At 41.3% G+C, this 15,163-nt stretch overlaps 2 protein-coding genes across 8 annotated transcripts in view; both read right to left on the bottom strand.

The window, feature by feature from the left end:
- LOC122550483 (basic helix-loop-helix domain-containing protein USF3) overlaps positions 1-10,908 on the bottom strand; it is a 57,265-nt gene extending 46,357 nt beyond the window's left edge. Inside the window, exons 1-2 of one of the 6 annotated variants that reach the window (XM_043691259.1) lie at positions 9,971-10,908; positions 8,624-9,142 (exon numbers count right to left, since the gene is read on the bottom strand). The gene's annotated coding sequence lies outside the window, so the exon portion shown is untranslated. Of the gene's footprint in view, positions 1-5,100; positions 5,541-5,621; positions 6,239-8,623 lie in introns of those variants that run through there. The other 5 variants (XM_043691261.1, XM_043691262.1, XM_043691257.1 and 2 more) reach the window with 5 other exon arrangements.
- Positions 10,909-13,476: 2,568 nt separating this feature from the next.
- The window catches only part of naa50 (N-alpha-acetyltransferase 50, NatE catalytic subunit), a 30,337-nt gene continuing 28,650 nt past the window's right edge, over positions 13,477-15,163 (bottom strand). For both annotated transcript variants that reach the window (XM_043691256.1, XM_043691255.1), the window contains exon 5: positions 13,477-14,136. In XM_043691256.1, the coding sequence (XP_043547191.1) occupies positions 13,965-14,136 (172 nt within the window). In that variant the 3' untranslated portion in view covers positions 13,477-13,964. The remainder of the gene's footprint in view (positions 14,137-15,163) is intronic.

The raw sequence follows: 15,163 nt of genomic DNA, 5'->3' as shown, positions 1-15,163 counted from the left end.
AGCCATTTGTGGATGTGAACAAAGCACAGCATCCAGCATTCAATGCTACTGCCAGGGTAGTCTCCACAACCACGAAGGGACATTGATGATAGTCTCCACAACCACAAGGAAGGGACATGGAGTGGTGGGGGGGTGGATACACTCAATGTATGGTTATCTGGAGACTTGGTGATGTACGTACCAAAGGGAAACTGTACCAGTTTAAGGAGCTGTTAAGGCTCAATTACAAATTTGTGATTACCTTTTGTATTTTAATAAAGTTGTCTTTCTTTCAATACATATAAAATAGCTTGCTTTCTTTGTATTAAGATTATCTTAACTTCTTTCATTTATACAGTATGGAAACAGACCCTTCAGTCCATGCCAACCATGTTCCCAAACTAAACTAGTCCCACTTTCCTGCATTTGGTCCATATCCCTTCAAACTTTTCCTATTCACTTACTTATCCAAATGTCTTTTAAATGTTGTAATTGTACCTGTATCCACCACTTCTTCTGGCAATTCAATCCACATACAAACCACAAAGTTGCCCTTCATGTCCTTTTTAAAACTTTCTCCTCCCGTCTTAAAAATATGCCCCATAGCTTTGAAATCCCCCACCCTAGGGAAAAGACCCTTGCTCTTCACCTTATCTATGCCCCTCATGACTTTATAAACTGCTATAAGGTTACCTCTCAACCACCTACATTCCAATGAAAAAAGTCCCAGCCTACTTTTATCATCATTCCCAGCAACATCTTGGTCATCAGTGTACCATCAAAGAAAACACATGCAATATGCCTCAATGACTACTGCCCAGTGGCTCTGACAACCATAATTTTCAAGAGGCTGGTCACAGCATTCACCAACTTTAGTCTCCTAGCATGCCTCGATCCCTGCAATTTGCCTACCAATAAAACAAGTCCACAGCGGACACTATTTGCCTAGCCCCATATTCATCCCTGGAACATTTGGATAACAAGGACACCTACATCAGCTTCCTATCCATTGACTACAGCTCTGCCTTCAACACCATAATCCCTAACAGTCTAATCTTAAAACTGAGACCTCATTCTCAGCTCCACCCTCTGCATTGGATCCTCAGCTTCCCGTTCCACAGAGCGCAATCAGAGAAGATAGACATCAGCATCTCCTCCACAATAATCCTTAACATTGACTTCTCAGCCCCCTAATGTACTCCTGTACACCAGTGAATGTGCAACCAAATTCCATTCGAAAGACATCTACAGCCTTGCTGACAACACCATCGTGGTAGGACGACTATCGAACAATGATGAGTCAGAATACAGGAAGGAGATAGAGTGCTTGGGATGTCGTGGTGCAATGATAACAACCTTTCACTCAATGTCGGCAAAACAAAACAACTGATCATTGACTTCAGGAAGAAACAAGCAGGACACACCCCTATCTCCAGCTGAAGTGGAGATCATGGGCAGCACAGTGGCTCAGTGGTTAGCACTGCTGCCTCACAGCACCAGGATCACAGGTTCAATTCCAGCCTCGGGCGACTGTCTGTGTGGAGTTTGCACATTCTCCCCATGTCTGTGTGGGTTTCCTTTGGGTGCTCCGGTTTCCTCCCACAGTCACAAAGATGTGCAGGGCAGGTGAATTGGCTATACTAAACTGTGCATCGTCAGAAGGAAATGGGTCTGGGTGGATTACTCTTCGGAGGGTCGGTGTGGACTTGTTGGGCCGAAGGGCCTGTTTCCACACTGTAGGGAATCTAATCTAATCATCAAGTTTCTAGGAGTTACAATAACCAATGATCTGTCCTTGATCTCCCATGTAGATGCAATGTTCAAGAAAGCACACCAAGGCTCTTATTCCTCAGGTAGCTTATGAAGTTCAGCATATCCATAAGCACCCTCACCAACCTTTACAGACGTACCATAGAAAGCATTCTACGTGGGTGCGTAACAGTCTGGTACAGACTGCTCCATCCAGGACCCTAAGAAACTACAGAAAGTTGTGTGCACAGAAGCTAACAATCCTTTATTTATACTCTCATTCCTGCAGAAAGGCGGTCAACATCAAAGACCCCACCTATCCTGGTCATGCTCAATTCCAATCTTGGTGTCAGGCAAAACATACAGAAGCTTGAACACATACACCACAGGTTCAAGAACAGCTTCTTCTCTGCTATTAGTAGACTGCTTAATGGACCTCTCTAACTTCAAATAATATTGATCTTGCTTTGCACACCTCCTGTTGCAGCTAAAACCTTGCATGTCTCACTCTAACCGCCCTGTGATCTGGATGTCCTTGTTTGCTATCATTTGCCTGAACTGCTCACAAAACAAAGCTTTTCAGCATACTTAGTTACATGTGACTACAATAAATCAAATCAATCTTTACTCAACTCTCTCCACTTTAGAAATATCCTTCCTATACCAGGGTGACCAGAACCAGACAAAGTACCTCAGAAGAGGTCTCACCAACATCCTTTTACAACCTCAAAATGACATACCAACTCCTATACTCAAAAAGTCTGAGCAATGAAGGAAGCATGGTAAATGCTTTCTTAACCATCCTGTCTACCTGTGACGCATATTTCAAAGAATTACGTACCTGAATCCCCAGGTCTCTCTGTTCTACATCACTATCTATGGCTCTACCATTATTTGTACAAGTCCAGCCCTGTTGTTTCACCAAAATACAAGAACTGTCTAACTGATTAGGAAAATTGTTGTTTTAACACATTATTTAGGATTGAGTCACTCAGTCCTGTTACATGCAGAGTGCTGCTTGAACCCAAGCAAGACTTTGCAAAGGTCTCTCAACCCTAAACCTTTGAAATGCTGCAATGGAAGGCTTGATATGTTTTGACCAAACACTACTTTCTAAAGCAGGCTGCCAGTAAATATAGATCTTCGGTACATGCTTTTCAACCTCTTAAGGTTAAAAAGGTATGGAATCAATTTAGGTGGTTGGAATTCACAAGTGGATTAAAAAAACAACTAAATGATGCATCTTTTGAGGGGTGAATGGCCTTCACCTGTTTTTACAATTCCTTCCATAAATGCAAGTCCAGTTGGGAAAAAAATAGCAGTTAAACAAACTATCAATTTCCAAATGGAAAATTGGAAGTTTGTCTAACTGCTATTTTATATTTTAATTGATATTCAACTTCCCAGGCCCTAACATCTGGAATTTCCATTTTCAATTTCTTTATTTCATTGTCTCCCCCAACTTGTAATAATATCTCATGTGGTTTGTGTCAAATTTGGTTTCAGAATGTCTCATGACAGATCTTAGTACATTATCCCATACTAAAGTTACTTTATAAAGGCAGGTTGTTGTCGTCATACATGGGTATGTTTTAGAATACCAAAACTATAGATAATTATTGACTGATTATTCTGTACATGCAATGGTTCTAAAACAATGTAAGAAATCACTGAGACATGCACAGCAACTTTCCCAAGAAAGCCTTTATTGTACAATGTAACTGTAGTGTATATGGCATAAAGACACGTACTGATTGCACAGACAACTGACAGCATAGAACAGACATTCACACGAGTAATGCAGGTCCAGGAGTCCCTTTCATGCTTCTCTCACATCTCCCCCTATCAGTATATCCCCCTGTTCCTTTCTCCCTCACCTTCCTAGAGTTTTGCATTGAATAGCTCAAATACTTTGGGAGTACAAAGCCACAGCTATACAGTTGGCACAGAGATGCAGTAAGTTAACGCAGGTGTAGTGTGTGCATTCTGACATTTGCAGAAGCCACGAAGACATGGTGCAAGGACAGCAGTAATGGAGTCACAGAGATGTACAGCACTAAAAAAGACCATTCGGTTTAACATGCCCATCCCAACCAGATATCCTAAATTAATCTCGTCCCATTTACCAACATTTAAGTTTTATCCCTCTAAACCCTTCCTATTGATATACCCATCCAGATGCTTTTTAAATGTTGTAATTGTACCAGCCCCCACCACTTTCTCTGGCAGCTCATTCCATACATGCACCACCCTCTGCGTGAAAAAGTTGCCCCTTAGTTTGCTTTTATCCCCTCTCAGCACAAATCTATGCCCTCTAGTTCTGGACTCTCCCACCTCAGGGAAAAGATCTTGTCTAGTTACTCTATCCATGTCCCTCATGATTTTATAAATCCCCATAATGTCGCCCCTCAGCCTCCAACACTCCAGGGAAAACAGCCCAAACCTTTGAACTCTGGCAAAATCCTTGCAAATCTTTTCTGAACCCTTTCAGGTTTCACAACATCCTTCACTAAACATTCACAAGACCACATAATTTTGGTCATACACAATAACTAGTCAACAACAATTTGCATTTATATACTGACTGTAACAAAGTAAAAGTGTCCGAGAGCATTTCACAGGACCTTCAAGCAGCAACAACAACTGAGCACAAAAGGAGATATTAGGGTAGGTGACCAAAACCTTTAATCAAAGAGTGAGTTTTAAGAAAAGCCTTACAAGAAGTGACAGTACCAGAAAGATTAAAGGACAGAATTTCAGATCTCAGAATCAGGGCAGTTGAAGGCTAAGCTGCCAATGGTGAAGCAGTGGAAAGAAGGTAGAATTGGCAAAGAGGAAAAAGACAAAGACTCATTTCTCTAGAGCCTTTCAGGATTTGTCAAGTAATTTTCAGTAAATGAAATACTTCAGTAGTATAATCACTATTGCAATTTAGAAAAAGCAACAATCAATTTGCAAACAGCAAAGTGAGAGTCACCAGTTTTTCAGTTTATGTTGGCAAGTAAATATTAGCCAGGGCATCAATCTCCTGTTCATCTTTAAATTCTACCATTCAATATTTTACATCCACCTGAGCAGTCAAAAATCATTTTGACACACATGGCACCACTCCTTCTGTATGGCATAAATGGCAACAGAGCACCAGCCTGGATTGTGAACTCACATTTGAATCAGAGACTTGTGGGTTCATACTGCTTCAATGATGAAGGTGTCACCTCATAAGGCATGTCTGACACTAGTTTACATTCTCATTGTGGAATTTAGAGACTGGAGGCACAGTGCGATGCCAGGACAAGTGGATGGAGAAAGTGTATCGCAATTCTGCAACCACACGAACAATTAACTCCCATCCCCTAAAGTGAACTACCTTACCTCAGAGTGCAGTCAGGAAGGAATCCACTTCTGGAGGCTCCTGCATAATCCAGGCAGTCGGTACCCACATTGCCCACCTCTCCCTGCTGCCCTAACTTTTGGAGGAGTGGGGATGGGAGGTGAGGCTTGTTAGTGGGTGGAGTGTAGAGAATGGGATGGGTGGGGGTGGGCTTAAAGTGCAGGGCTGAAGAGACCAGGATCCTAGACTCTAATCATACAGCATATCATCTGCTGGGGGGAGGGGAATTAATAGTAGGCCTCTACTCCCTCCCTCCGATCATCCCACCCTCGACAAAGGCAGCTGCAGGCCTGAGGATTGGGTGCAAGGCTGAGGGTGAGGGGGTCAACCTACCCCCCCACCCCCTCCCTCCCCCCTGTCCAAAACTGCTGGAACTTTCTCTGTATCTTGGAAGGGGGTGGGGGGGGGTTTCAGGCCTTTCGTCCCCACACCCCTGCCCAACCCGCCCTCCCCCCCACCCCACCCCTCAACCCCAGAACCTCAGCTCCTCGTACACCCTAACCTGCTGCCCTCCGTTGTCATGGCGATCAGCCTATCCGAGCTCCGGCCGTGACGTCATGGTGCCAATGGGAGACACCACTCGAGTCGGAGCCGGAAGTACTGGTGAGGGTGGGGCGGGGCCAGTGTTATGTGACGTCACACGATTGACAGCGAGCCCGGGGAGGGGTTTGAGCGCGTGCGTGCGTCAAGGGGCGTACCCAATCGGAAGGCGGATCGCTGTTCGAACGAGCATTCTCCACCCTCATCCCCTCCCCCACCCCGGGCTAAAGTCATGGCGTCGAGTGTTCGAGTCCTGCTCAGGGAACACCACGTTTAACGGGGGTGTTAAATAAAAACCGAAAGAAATGCTGTAAATCAGAAACAAAAGAAAAAGAAGAAATTGCTGGAAAAGCTAAGGAGAAGTTCTGAGGAAGGGTCAGCGGACCGGAAACGTTAATTCTGGATTTATCTTCACAGATGCTTCCAGATCTGCTGAGCTTATCCAACAACTTCTGTTCTTGTTTAACAAGGATGTTAATCAGGGTTGGATCTAGAGGGAGATGTTGAGTAGGCTGGGGCTGTTTTCCTCCAGGGTAGGGGAGTCCAAATCTACAGGAAATAAGTTTAAAGTGAGAAGAGAAAGATTTAAAAGGGGCAACTTTTTTCCAGGCAGAGGGTGGTGCGTGTGTAGAGTTAGCTGCCAGAGGTGGTGGTGGAGGCGGATACTATTACAACAACATTTAAAAGGCATCGGGATGGGTACATGAATAGAAAGGATTTGGGGGGATATGGGCCAAATGCTGGCAAATGGCACAGATGAATTTAGGATATCTGGTCAGCATGGACAAGACAGACCGAAGGGTCTGTCCGTGTGCTGTACAACTCTGACATATTTCATTGTTATAATGAAAGTATAAGAGTAGACTCTGAATATATACTGGAAATACTCAAGTTCCTTGCTGATTAAAAATGAGGTTTATGGGGTGGGGTGGGGTGGGGTGGGGTGGGGTAAGGATAGTGGTAACATCTGTGGATAGGGAAACAAAAATTGTCACCATATTACAGTTGGTTGGTCTTTTCTTGTAATTAAGGCTGGCTGCACTGTCTCTTAAAAACAGAATAAATGCTTATTGTTCAGTTGTAATTGCACAATTTCACCACAGAACACAGAAGCGTTAACCTCTGTGTTGCTGGACAGAATTGTGTCAGGCTGCCTTACTTTATTAAACTAATAACCTTGCTTTATGCAGAATGCATTGCATTGATTCTTTTGACCGATCTCAAAACCGAAAGGTCCCGTCTGGGGATTTACATCTTCATTTGTTTGAGATCTAGGCCAACGTAAAATAACTAAGTGACACCGGGAGATTGGAGAACCAACAGACACAAAATTTATGATTAGGTAGCAGGTGCTAAGGCTTTACAACCCTGCAGCAAACTTGTATTTACATTACGGAGCTACTCCTCACTGGGCATAAATAGCAGTAAGTGGAGTTAAAGAGAGGGAAAAGAGAAATACATGGAAAACTAACTGGAACCTGAACTCGAACCACATGAAATGTTAGAAACGTACAGGTAAGCATATGGAGTTGACAGACTAACGTGAAGCAGTACAGTTCATGGGATAGTCTTTCAACAATGTAACACTAAGATTAGAGCCATGTATATCTCCAAATACTGCGTAGAGTTATGTTTAGGCTTAACACATAATAAATAGATAATAAGCCCAAGCCTAAAGAGATTGGTCTTGCCTTCTTCTTGACAAGTCTGACTTAAACCCAAATTTATGGGGGGACATAAAAACCATACTTTTAAAAAAATCATGACAGCATTGAAGATTAAGAAACAGACCTGAAATTATTTTTAAGAACTAAAAGTGATCACTTTTTCAAAAAAATTTTTGGGACAGCTTTAAGGCCAGCTAGCAGTCAGTGAAGCCACTGAAGAAAACGCATCTCAACAGAAAACTTCTTCAGAAAAACCACCAAAAAGAACAAATTCTGACTAAAAGCCTTTTATAGCCAGTAACAGATGATACAAATTTTATCTAAAAAAAACATAGTAAAAAGCCAACTCATAGCCAAGGAGATAAATCCAGACCAAGCACTGAAAGAGGCAGATTGTCAGACACCCAAAGCAGATTTGATCCCTTAAAGGGAAAAAAAACATGCCAAGTTTGATAGTCAAAGATCATTGTATCTTATCAATTAACATCATTTTGGGAAAGTTTCCACTCAACGATTGTTAGGAATCCTTCAGCCATCTTGGAAAAGGTGTACCGTCCTTAGTCTCAAGACAACATTCCGATATCAGAAAACCAAAATTTACTTTAAAAAGCAGCTTTTAGAACTGCAGAAACTTTTAACATCTTTCACTTTTAGTACTACAATCTCTACAACAAGAAAGTTTCAATAAATAACTTTAATTAACTAAGAGTTTAACATGGAAGCAACAGTATCATACACAGATCAAAATCCAAATGATCTTCGAGATCAAGGAAATAAAACAATGTCTATGGCCTATCAACAATCAGCCAATGTAATAAAAATCATCCATACTAATCTTTACACTGAAAAAATTCAAACTATCAGATCCATTTGATAAAAATCAGCAAACTGGTGAATGTGGAAAGCACAATTTGTATGGAATGAACAGCTTCAGGATTACATAATGGGTTATCACACTACTATGTGGGAAGAAAATTAGATCATATGATAGATAGACAACAGATCGATGAGAAACACACATCTATTGCATTCCCGTCACTTCATCAAATCGTTTCTGCCTCTTCTTTGCCTCCTTTAGAGCAGGAACCACGTGCACAACTGGAATAAGTAAGTACAGTGTGTCACAAAATGCCACTTACCTTTGACTGATCCCCGTTTTGCACTTCCTATTCAAGGTGGTGGCCAGACCACCAAAATCAATTACATTTTCAATATAACAGAAGTCAGCAGAGAAACAAACACTCCCTAACTTCACCACAACTTTTTCTATACCTAATCAAAGACTTTCCTTACCCACCTGACCAATGAAGATGAACAAAGTCAAAGACTCAGGGAGCATTGGGAGAGATAAAAGGAAACATTGTATAGTAAACAGGGTAAATACTGATCACGTAACTTAATTAATATTTATCATGGCAGAAGAAAAGCTTGGAGGAGAGTTGTTCAGAGACACTGGGACCTTGGAACAACCTTGTGATGATGTCAAGGAGTTGTTCCTCACTCTAATAAATAGCATTGTATACAGAATTAAATAAATGCAAGAGAGCAGCAGCATGAAGTCTAGCTATGTGAACATGAGAAATGTGCAGATAAGCATGTAGAATTAGAATGACAAGCATTAGGTGGTAGAGTTCACGGAATTGCCTTTCAAAAATAGGACAGTAAGATTAGATCTTGGTATATCTTGGAAAACTATGTATTATAATATTGAGTCTTAATACAGAACAAACAAACAGTGTTATATAGAAGCCAAAGGTGGTTGTTGACCTTGCCTTTTCCTCAACCAGTCTGTCTGAAATCCAAACTCATTGATATACTGTATAACAAAAGAGAAGACAGGCAAGGTATTACATGATAGTGCTGAAACATTCAATTTGTATAAATGCACTGAAGCTCATCACCAATGCTAAAATCTACAATCAAAAAAAATGAATGCACTTAGAAAAGCATAATATGATCAAAGTCAACATGATTTTAGAAAAACTTTAGAAATCTTGTTTGGACAAATATTAACTTTTTAAGTGTGTAACTAATAAAAGGTAAATAAAAGGGAGCCAATAGATTTGTATCTCTGGATTTCTGCAAGGCATTCAATAATGTGACACACAAAAGATTAATATAGAATAAGGGCCCCTGGAGTTGGATCAATACATTTGCATGGATGAGCTTAGCGAACTAACAGTAACCAAAAAGCAGTCACGAATGGGGAATTTCTAAGTTGGGAGGCTGTGAATAGTTGAGTACCACAAGATTCATAACTGTCGTCTGAGTTATTTATAATATGTACTAACGAATTAGACATATTACCCTCTGTCTCATCATCTAAGTAGGTTGGTGATACAAAGCTAAGCGGGAATGAAATCTGTGAGGACACAGAGGCTGCAAATGATTTGGAAACAAGTTGATAGATGGAATACAATGAGACCAACGTAATGTGGGAAAATGTGAAGTTACATACTTTCACTACCCTCAGGTCCTGATCTCATTGTAGCCTTCCACCAAACGTGGATAAAGAGATGGACTTGAGAGGTGACAGTGATTACTCTTGATAAAAGACAGCACTTGACCAAGAGTGGCATCAAGGAGCTGGTAAAATTGAAGGCAATGAGAATCAAGGAATGGGACTCCATTCATAGAATCATACCCAGCACAAAGATAGATGGTTGGCTTGACCTTCAATGACAATCAATCAATCAGTCTCAGAACATTACTGCAGGAGTTCCTTAGGGTAGTGTCCTCAGCTTCAGTCACTTCAATGATGCCTCCCTCCATCATATGCTCAGAAGTGGGAATGCTCTCAAATAATTGCCTAGTGTCCAGTACCATCTCCTCCAGTGCTGAAACCACCTGTATTCCTATAAAGCAAGATCTGGACTGTTAAGTAACAAATAACATTCACATTGTACAAATGTGAATAATGATAGTTTCCAATAAGACAGAATTTAATCATCACTCCACAACGTTCATATAAATGTAAATAATAGATGCAGGAAAAAATGTGGGCCTACTCCACATGGATCACAGCTGATCCTCTACTTCAACACCATACGCCTGCTCCATCCCCAGACTCGGATATCTTTAGCATCAATAAATCTATTTCTTTCTTAAAAGCAGTGAATTGGCTTGCATGGTACTCTGTGATGGAGAATTCCACAGTTCACCAATCTCCAAGTGACAAAATGTCTCTTCACCTCAGTCTGAAACGAGTCTACCATATATCCTAAGGTGGTTAGCTTTTTCTCTGGACCTTCACCCAACATCTATTTGCCTATCCAAATGGACAACTTTCATATTTATCCATGTTATGCTGCGTCTACTATACATTTGTCCACTCACCAAACTTGTTTAAATTGTCTTGAAGTCTCCTTACATCTTTCTTGCAACACAACATTATTTCGGTCATCAGCAAACTTTGAAATATTACACTCCATTCTCTCATCGAATTCGCTGATATATATTTGAATAGCTGGGAATGAAACACTGACCCCTGCAGCACTTTCCACTCCAAAAATGACCAATTTATTGTTGTGGTTCTGTTCGCCGAGCTGGAAATTTTTGTTGCAAACGTTCGTCCCCTGTCTAGGTGACATCCTCAGTGCTTGGGAGCCTCCTGTGAAGCGCTTCTGTGGTGTTTCCTCCGGCATTTATAGTGGCCTGTCCCTGCCGCTTCCGGTTGTCAGTTTCAGCTGTCCGCTGTAGTGGCCGTATATTGGGTCCAGGTCGATGTGTTTGTTGATGGAGTTTGTGGATGAGTGCCATGCTTCTAGGAATTCCCTGGCTGTTCTTTGTTTGGCTTGCCTTATAATGGTAGTGTTGTCCCAGTCGAATTCTTGGGAATTCCAATATACCGGCCACTACAGTGGACAGCTGAAACTGACAACCGGAAGCGGCAGGGACAGGCCACTATAAATGCCGGAGGAAACACCACAGAAGCGCTTCACAGGAGGCTCCCAAGCACTGAGGATGTCACCTAGACAGGGGACGAAACGTTTGCAATAAAAATTTCCAGCTCGGCGAACAGAACCACAACAACGAGCACCCGAGCTACAAATCTTCACCCAAACTTTGATGACCAATTTATTCCTGCTGTGTTTCTTGGTTGCTAACTAATCCATACCAATACTACCATAACGTACTAATTCACAATCCATACCAATATTTTACCACCGATCTTATGTAGTATCAGCTTTCAGTTTTTAAACTAACCTCACTTTAATTCCTACTTCCAATAGACCCTTGCTTCCCCAGCACTTCAGACAGGTTATGTGTCTTCTTCTGTAAAGGTCAAACTAAATTAGGTATTTAATTCCTCTAGCATTTCCTTATTTGATGCCATTACCTAGACTGAATCCCCCACGATCAATATTCTGGGGGAATTATCATTGATGAGAAATGGAACTGAATCAACTATATGAATACTGTAGCTCTAATGGCCAGACAGTGACTGGGAATCCTGAGAAGATGGTGGAGTAATGGTATTATCACTAGACTAGTAATCTAACAGGCCAAGCTATTGCTCAGATCTATTGTGACAGCTGTTGAAATTTAAGAAACAAATCTAGAATTGAAAATAGTCCAGTGATGGAATCATCAATAGTCACGAAAACCAAAATTCACTAAGCATTCTTTACGGAAGGAAATCTGCTTTCCTTAACTGGTCTGGCCTACAAGTGACTCCAGACCCACAGCAATGAGGTAAACTATCCTCTGCAATACTCTGCTCAGTCACTCAGTCTAAGGGCAATTAAAAATGGAGAGCAAATAGCCTTACTGGTGATGGCGACATCACATGAAAGAATAAATATATTTAAAAGAATATTCTGGGGTAACAAATCTAATGTCTCTAAGCTAGCCTACCATCTGCAAGGCACAAGTCAGAAATGTGATGGAATACTTTTCACTAGGCTGGGTGACACAGCTCCAACATTCAAGGCAGTCCACTTGATCAGCAACTGCATCCACCAACCATTCACATACTCTGACTTGGAGACAGTGAGGACTGCAGATGCTGGAAAGTCAGAGCTGGTAAAATGCGAAGCTGGAAAAAAAAAGCAGGTTGAGCAGCATCACAGAAACAGGACAGTTGACGTTACAGGCAGGACCTGATGAAGGGTCCTTCCCGAAACATTGACTCTTCTGATCACCTGATGCTGCTTGACCTGCTGTGCTTTTTACATCTTCACATTTTATTGGCATTCACATACTCCACCACTGATGCACAAGGGAAATTATGTACACCATCTTTAAAGCATTATTACAACTCACCAAGGCTCCTTTGATAGCACCTTACCAACTAGAACAATATGTGCAATAGAGGTATGGAAAAACCACCAGCTGCAAATTGGAAGCCACGCACCATCTCAATCTCGATCTATATTTTAGCCTTCCTTCAGTGCCACTGGATCAAAATATTACAACTTCATAGAATAGGATCACAGAATCCCTGCAGTGAGGAAGCATGCCATTTTGCCCATCAAGTCAACACTGACCATCAGAGCACCTCACCCAGACTCACCACTCCCTTACCCTATCCTGTAATTCTGCATTTCTTATGTCTAATCCACATAGCCTGCACATCCCTGGACACTATGGGCAATTTTAGCTTGACAAATCCACCTAACATCTTTGGAATGTGAGAGGAAACTGCAGCAACTGGAAGAAGCCCATGCAGACAAGAGGAGAATATACAACTCCATACAGTCGCCCGAGGGGGGAATCAAACCAGAGTCCCTGACGCTGTGAGGCAGCAATGCTAACCACTGAGCCACAGTGCCGCCCCAGTGTAGGTAGACTGCAGTAGGTTCAATGCAACAGCTCAACACCTTCTCGAGGGCAAATAGGGATAGGTAATAACTTTGCTAGTGACATTCACACCACATGGAAGATTTCTAAAAAGTAAATTTTTAATAATTTATCCAAAACTTCATTCATCACTTCATTTGACCCTTTGTCTTCCAGCGAAGTCTCATCCAACTCTTGTGTAACACAGGCTTGTGTTATGAAACAGATAGCTGTTCTAGACATTGAGTAGAAACAAACAGTGGAATCAAGACAAAAGCGTGGGCACATGGGACTTTGCCAGCAGCACAAAGGATAGGACAAGATTCCTGCTGACAAAATGAACCAGTGAGCACACAAGACTATCCAGTCTCACCTTTAAAATTGAAATATTTATTCCATGAAATGAAAAGTGGGAGATTTAACTCCAATAGGCACAAATAAGTTCATAGGACAATTAGTTCTTGAAAGTACTAATTCAACTTTTATGGAAAAAAAATGAACTATGCATGAATAGGTCTGAATTTCTTTTAAATACAAAATCAGATCACTTCTTTGCACGTTTGAATTGGAAAACAAAAAAAAAATCCCATATAGAACCTGGTAAAGTAATAAAAACATGCCCAAACCCCATGCTTTGATTACAGTTCTGGCAGATGGGTTGTTTGTCTCAGATACATTAATTCTAACGGGTGAAGATACAGAATGCTTTATGCAAGAATAATTTTGAGTGGTTTCAGGTTAACGTGGTAAGAATATTGCCACAACGCGTTGTAGAGAACAGGTTCCTCTCGACACGCACCCCCCAACCGTCTGTACAGACATTTTTTGGCAACAAACGTGCAAGCTCAGCCACTATTTCACTTTTGATTTTCCACACTCTGGCATGGAGAAATGTATTTGAGGGTTTTCTGCAGTACATGTGCATCAGCTGGTTCTATCCTCTTGTAGTAGTTCTTTTTAGTTTCTATTATTCCAAAGCCAAATTTTCTGTAGAATTCAATAGCTGATTCATTGCTGATTTGAACGTGCCTGAAAAGGTAAACACAGTGTTAATGTACATTGCAGCTTTAGAAATTCAGCATCACATCAGATCACATTTATAGTACAGCTGCAGCAATGGCTGTTCTTAAGTTTGTAAATGCAGTTCAAATCTGGAGACAGGGCTTAACCACATCCCAAAGGGAAATGAAGCAAGGACACCTCAGGATAGGGAACGGAATGTGCTTTGGATTCAATTTACACACTGAACTGAGCATTCGCACCAAGATCTTTTGATTTTTCACGAATGTTACACTCATGAAGTGTGCATGCACTGTTATTCCAGCACACAGTGGATAGACATCACTTTATCTCTAATTTGGATTGGGAGACAAAGTAACGAACATCACTGCAAGTTCATTCTGAGAAGACTAAGCCAGATCATTTCCAAACCCTCATTAACCAATAGCAAAATTAAATGACAGTTGCTGTCTGCTGTATCAATGGAAGTTTGAAAGGAACAAATTTACACCAAGAACAGTCTGTGACCATATTCATGTCACTGGCAGTTCCAACAGCTGTCCAGAATACATCTAGCACTGACTGATCAATAGCCAACTTGCTGCTATTTAAATGGTTTTCTATTATGTTATTTTTAAATTTGGGTGCTATTTATGCATGCTGTGCACTTTACACAGTATAAAAGAACTAATGGGTACTTCAATCAGAGCTCAAAACAATAATGATAATTCACCTGTCTGCCCCACAAGCAATGTCTTCACAAGAATACCTTCCCAAAGCTGACACTTTATAATAAATTCTGCAATTTACATGCACCTCAGTACGTAAAACCATTTCTGAACTTCTAATCTTCAAGGGAGACATACTACTGTGTCAGAACACCTCGACTCAAGTCCCGAAGGAAACAGAATGAATGAATAATTATTTTGATTTCTATTGTCACATAAACACAAGACCGATTCTAAGGAACCTGATCATAGTGAAGGAAGGATGAATGCTACTGCCCCTATTCAGTTGCATTTATATGATCTTAAAGGCAAGGAGGGTCCAAGATTTC

This window comes from Chiloscyllium plagiosum, chromosome 6 (genome assembly GCF_004010195.1).
Source record: "Chiloscyllium plagiosum isolate BGI_BamShark_2017 chromosome 6, ASM401019v2, whole genome shotgun sequence".
Taxonomy (NCBI): Eukaryota; Metazoa; Chordata; class Chondrichthyes; order Orectolobiformes; family Hemiscylliidae; genus Chiloscyllium; species Chiloscyllium plagiosum.
Note: the sequence above shows the minus strand (reverse complement) of the source record. Positions and strands in the feature narration are given on the sequence as shown.